Source organism: Lupinus angustifolius, chromosome LG19 (genome assembly GCF_001865875.1).
Source record: "Lupinus angustifolius cultivar Tanjil chromosome LG19, LupAngTanjil_v1.0, whole genome shotgun sequence".
Lineage (NCBI taxonomy): Eukaryota > Viridiplantae > Streptophyta > Magnoliopsida > Fabales > Fabaceae > Lupinus > Lupinus angustifolius.
Genome location: NC_032027.1, coordinates 4861408 through 4867739, shown reverse-complemented (window position 1 = coordinate 4867739; position 6332 = coordinate 4861408). Strand labels below are relative to the sequence as shown.

Here is a 6332-nt window from a genome sequence, read left to right as displayed (position 1 = left end):
GTATAGATGGATTCCCTGTTTTGATCTTGCTATTTTCATTCCTAGAAAGAATTTCAGGATACCTAGATCCTTGATGCTAAACTTTTTGTGTAGTGTTGCCTTTGTGGATTCAATGTTATCAAGATCATTACCTATCAAAACCATATCATCAACATAGACTAATATGGCAGTAAAATTGGAATTAACAGATTTAATGAAAAGAGAATGGTCAGACTGTGATTTTATATAACCCATTTGTAGCAAGATTTATGTTAGCTTGTCATGCCATTGTCTACTAGCTTGTTTAAGACCATATAATGATTTCTCAAGCTTGCAGACTAGCCCTGGCGTTGTGATTTGAAGGCCTTGTGAAATATGCATATACACAACTTCATTGAGATCTCCATGTAAGAAGGCAATGTTGATGTCAAGTTGGTAAAGGTGCCAGTTGTGAATGGTAGCAAGTGCAAGCAGAGCTCGAATTGTTGTCATCTTCACCACTGGGCTAAATGTGTCCATATAGCCAACTCCTTCTGTTTGATTATACCCTTTTGCTACCAATCTTGCCTTGTATCATTCTATTGATCCATCTGCTTTGTGTTTGATTTTATACACCCATTTGCATCATATTGCCTTTTTCTCATCTGGTAAAAGGGTAATGACCCAAGTGTTGTTTGCCTTGAGAGAGTTGAGTTCTTCTTGGATGGCATGCCTCCAGCATTCATGAGTGATGGCTTTCTGTAATGTTCAGGTGTGGTATTGGTGGATATGGCTAAGGAAAATTGTTTGTGTTTGGAGGATAGGGAGTTGTAGGATATATTGTCGCAGATTGGGTATTTAGTAGTAACTGGTATATTGGATTTTGAGGCCAGGGCACAATGGTATTCACTTAGTTTTTCTAGTTCTTTGAGGGTATATAGTAGGCTTAGTATTCTTAGGGATGTTGTCAATTGTAAGGCTTTCTTTATTAGGTATAGGTGTTGGTACAAGTTGAGTCTAATTGTCTATTTGATAGGAAAAAGGGTCTTGGTTGTTGAGAGGCAGAATATGAAGGTTTTGTACATCTCTAGTGTCATGATCAGTCTTGTCATAAGGAAAAATGTATTCAAAGAAAGAGACATTTCTTGAAATAAAGATCTCATTTGTATTTGTGTCAAGTAATATATAGCCTTTGGTTCCATTTTTGTAACCTAAAAAGATACATTTCCTAGACCTAGGGTCTAATTTTCCTCTTTGGGAAATTAGGGTTGAAGCAAAACAGAGGCTTCCAAAGACCCTTAAGTCTTTGATATCAGGTAAGCAATCATGTAATATCTCAAAAGAGGATTTGTTGCCAATAAAGGTACTTGGTTGTCTATTTATTAGATGTATGGCATGTGAGACAACATAATTCCAGAAACATTTGGGAATGTTAGATTGAAAAATTAAGGCTCTTGCTACAGCAAGAATATGTTGATGTTTTCTCTCAACAATTCCATTTTGTTGAGGGGTTTCCACACAAGTGGTTTGGTGGACAATACCCTTTGAAAGATAGAATTCCTTGATAAGGAACTCCTTCCCATTATCACTCCTTATGCATTTTACTTTCTACTTGAATTGTGTTTCAACATATGCAGTAAAGTCTTTAATCAATTGGCTAGTTTCAGATTTTTGCCTCATAAAGAATATACATGTGAATCTAGACTTATCATCAACTATAGTAAGGAAATATTTATGTCCAAAAGTGGAGGGTATAGAAACAGGCCCCCATATATCCATATGGATTAAATAAAAAATGTAGGGAGAAATAGTTGTACTAGCAGAATAAGGAAGTCTGTGTTGTTTAGCTAAATGGCAAGTTTCACATGGATCAGTAGTTCTATTACATTGTATAAAAGGAAAGGAAACTTGCACAGTAAGCATTTTATCATGTGATAAGTGTCCTAATCTAGAATGCCATAAGTTCTTATCATCATAGCTAGAGCAAACATTGATATTATGGGGCTTAGAATGATTTCTGGTGGTTAGCTTCAATGCATAAAGTTCTGCTTTTAATTCAGCTGCACCAATTATCCTCAAGGAGTGTGATTCCTGGATTATGCAGTCATTATTGGTAAAAATCAGTGTGCAGGGTAGTGTGCGTGTGAGCCTAGATATAGATTTTAAATTGAAGTTGAAATTGGGAATGTATAGAACATCTGTGATGTATAGGGACTCAGTGAACATCATTGTCCCTAAGTAATTAGTAATCACCTGAGTTCAGTTTGGCAAAGTAATAGGCAAAGGACTGATTCTTTTAAAATTTTGAAATTCACCTAGGGAGTTACAGACATGGTCTGTAGCTCTTGTGTCAAGGATCCAAGGACTAATCCTTGAGGTGCTTATTGCTTGAGAGAGATAAAAAATTACCTAATGCAAGGTGATCAGTCTTGATTGCTTGATCAGGACTTGGACCAATTTGATTTGCACTGTGATTTTTTTGACTCATTAATTGTTGAATTAATATCATGATAGCATATTGTTGTTCTGGTGTGAAAGAATGTCTAGTCTCAATTTTCTCATTACCTTGAGGTGCTTTCACTCTTGCTTCTACCCATATCTCTCAATGCCATATATGGTTTGAGAAAGATAATTGAGGGAAGAAAATTAGTAAAATTGATGTGGTTTTTTAGTGGTCGAAAAAAATAACTTTATCTATGAAATAACATAAATGAAAATAAAATATAATTAAGTATATGGGTGAAAGATGAAATGTAAATAAAACTGTAAAACTCCTCACCTTTTTTATTGTCCTCCTGCTTTTTCTTCATTCCGGACAGGGAAAAATAAACAACTCCCATCTTTTTTACCTCTTATTTTCATTCATTCCAAACAAACCCATATAGTTTTCAATAATTTTTTTAACTCTGTACATTAATGAAAGAAAAGAAAGTGAAAATGAGTGACATGTATCAGTTTTTTCTATCTCTCTCAACCGGTCCAATAGAGTTTTGATACATAAATAAAATTTATATGTAATTTTATTTATCATCAATCATAAAACAGTAATCATTATTAATTGATATAACTTTATTAGCTTGGTATAGAGATAGAGGAATTGTAGTATAAAAGATATTTCCTAGAAATAGCTTGTTGCATGTGTCAAAGTAAAATGAAACACCCATGTGAGTAGTGGGTCAGTTTATGATCAGATGGTTGGTGGAAACCATGCAGTGTACATGTGCCTTTTGATTTGCAATTGACAACGTCAAAATACAAAGACAAATAACGTAGTTTTGCATGCATCATAACTCTGAGAATGAAAATTAACACTCACATATAGGTAGCTTGGGAGCTAAAGCAGAATTATGTTGTGAATAAAACAAACGAGTCTATAAAGTGAAGGAACATTTGAATCCTTAGTCACCACCACATGCTCCATATTGAACCATCTTTTCCATCAACTTTTTATCCATGGTCATCCCATCATTCAAATATGCTTTTAATTTTTAATATACTTTTTCATAAACATAATTTATGAGAATTATATTATCGTTCAATCCATATAGTCAATCTTACTTAATAGGATAAATATTTGGTTGTTGTTGTAATTTGTAATATATGACCTTAGTTATAGTTAATTAGCAATTCTACTTTGCTTTTAGACTTCAGTTTAACTCTGTCCAACTGACAAATCGAAACTAGTATGTTTTCAACAATAATATAACCAGTAGAAAGCATAAAAGGATCATAAAAAAAGCACACAAAAAACTTTAACTTACAGCTATATAGCTGTATATATTATCAAGCAATATATATGTAATTTCCAAAGTCCAAACCTAACCCAACACAGAAAATCTTTCCCACGGGAAAATATAAAAAGCGGGTATGGTTGCTAATTCTCAAATTACATTGGATATGCTCATAACTAAATTCCCTACTTTCCAATGTTTCCACAATACATAATTTGCTAAGATATATAAACCTTAGCTTTTAGGATACTATAAAGAAATAAAACATATGGAGCTGAAAACACGCATATATATATATATATATGCGCCTTTCATCTCTGTATATATTTCAGGGTGCAACAACTCAATAGGATTACTGATAATGAGAGCCATTCCCTGGAAGATTAGGCCAGTGATTTGGGACCGAAGAAGAAGAAGAGGCACCACCTCTAGTATTGTTCTGAGTGTTACCACTAATTGAAGAACTGGTGCTGACAGTATTCCACAAAGTAGTATCAGGTGCCCTATGATTAGCCATGTTTGATGGGTAATTGAAACCATGTTCTGGATAGAATCCCTGGGGGTAAATTTGGCCAGGGTGGTAGGGTTGTGAGCCAAGAGAACCAGAAGCAGCAGTATTGAAGCCAGGTAGAAGACCAGAATTTGAAGATGCCATAACATTCAGAGACTGATCCAAAGGCTGTGGTGGTGGGTTCATTGAGTGAACTGCAGCAAAAGAAGACAAATATCCACCACCACCACCAATACTACCACCTTGGTAATAAGAACTATTTGGCTGAACCACCCTAGGTGCAGTAGGCCTCATCATAGTTGTCAAATTTGGCTGGTTTGGGAGTTGGACCACTTCCTGTGTTACTCGGTGTGATTGGATTTGTGGTTGTGGTCGCAGTTGTAGTTGCGAAGATGAAGCATGCTTAGTGCGCTTCCCTTTACGGGAAGAGCCACCAACAGGTATGTTCCTCAGAGTTCCACCTTGTGTCCAATACCTCTTACAGGTTTTGCAGAAGAATCGAGGCTGCGTCAGGCTATAGTTGTTGTAGTAGCAGAACTTGGTGTTCATGGAGTCGCAACGTGGACATTGCTGCGGCGGTTGTTGTGGTGGTGGAGGATGATGCGGAGGTTGTTGATTCATGTCTCCTCCATTTTCTCCACCTCCTATACCTTGCCCTATATCTTGCTCCATTTCTCTATCACTCTACAATCTTTGTTTTGTTTCTACGATGTTCTTGTGTGTAGGGGTTGCTTTGTATTTATATTATACCAAAAAATGGTAGGTGGGTTTGGATGAGTATGAAGGGTTTTAGAGTGTGTAAATATTTGAGAATTAAGAGAATGCTGAATGGTTCTACGTGTCTGTAAATGGCTTGTGAAATTCTTGTACAATGAACAAAACCCACTAAGATCATTGCCTTGTGCATGTATATTTGCCCACCAACCCAAAAGAAACAAAAAAATTCATTTAAAGCATTAAGCAAATGTTTCTTTCCAATTTGAACAAAACATTAAGAGCATATATGCAGCAAAGTATTGGTATCAATTCACCATTAATAAATGTTCAGACGATTGAAAAAGTTTGAAGTGTACAAAGTGAGAAAGAGAAGAAAGGGAAAAATGGAGTTTTTGAGGTATGGTGATGGAGGATTGAGGTGCAACGTGGACAAACGGTCTCAATCTGTGATGGGGTGAGAGAGAGTTTAAGGGGGCACTTGGTTAAGAATTTGGATCCTCTCCATTACTGGAGAGTCCATTACCATATTGAGAATATGACACATGGTAAAAATAATTAAAAATCCAACAGTCCTAGTTTTAATTAATTTTTTAATAAAATAAATTATAGTTATTGTTTCCCCTTAAAATCCAGTAGAGAGGAGTTGGACTCCTTGGTTAATGGGTTTGGTGACCGGATTACACATCACATCTCCCAAAAACAAAACTATCTTATTTCAATCAAATTTTATCAAATAATATAATTTTGTTTCTATGACTTTTTTATTTAATTAAAAAACATATTTTAATTAGTATGAAACACAAACATGAACAAAAAAATCTCTATTCTCAGTGACAGAAGTCATATTATATAAAAAGAAGTGAATTAAAAATCGCCTCATATATATTAATGTTAGGGAAGAAAATATTTATAAGTTTTTAATTACTGAATAAAAAAAGATCTAAATTATTAAAAGGAAATTGGTTCACGTGTAATATTTTTATCTAGTATTAGATTTTTCACTACTAGAGTGAATCTGAACTTTTAAAGAAAAGTTGTAGACTCCTTTCTCTCAACAACTAAGAGTAAATACAAATACATGGTAATGATAAGTGTTATAAAAATCAGTTCGAATTGAGTGATATCATCAATTTAACTATGAATTGGGCAGTCAACCGATTCGAGTCGTTCATTTAAATATCTCTACATCAAAATTGTGATGATATGGTTTAAACTTAAAACCAGTGACTCAGATTGTCATTAGATTGGATCGGCTGAGTCAATAATTTTTTAAAAAGAACAAAATGATATTGTTTTAAGATAGAAAATAATTCAATGTTTTCGACTTATTTGTAATTATATTGTTGTTTGTTAGTTGTTCTAGTAAAAGTTTGATTTTTTAATTTAATTTTAAGTTTTATAATTATATAAGAATA

General features: G+C 34.2%; 1 protein-coding gene across 1 annotated transcript; it reads right to left on the bottom strand.

The window, feature by feature from the left end:
- LOC109334079 (dof zinc finger protein PBF-like) lies at positions 3767-5062 on the bottom strand. The gene has a single exon (XM_019569652.1). The coding sequence runs from the start codon at positions 4870-4872 to the stop codon at positions 4042-4044; it is 831 nt and encodes a 276-aa protein (XP_019425197.1). The 5' UTR covers positions 4873-5062; the 3' UTR covers positions 3767-4041.

Coding starts and splice junctions, on each gene's coding strand:
- LOC109334079 (XM_019569652.1), bottom strand. CDS start 4,872: ATGGAGCAAGATATAGGGCAAGGTATAGGAGGTGGAGAAAATGGAGGA.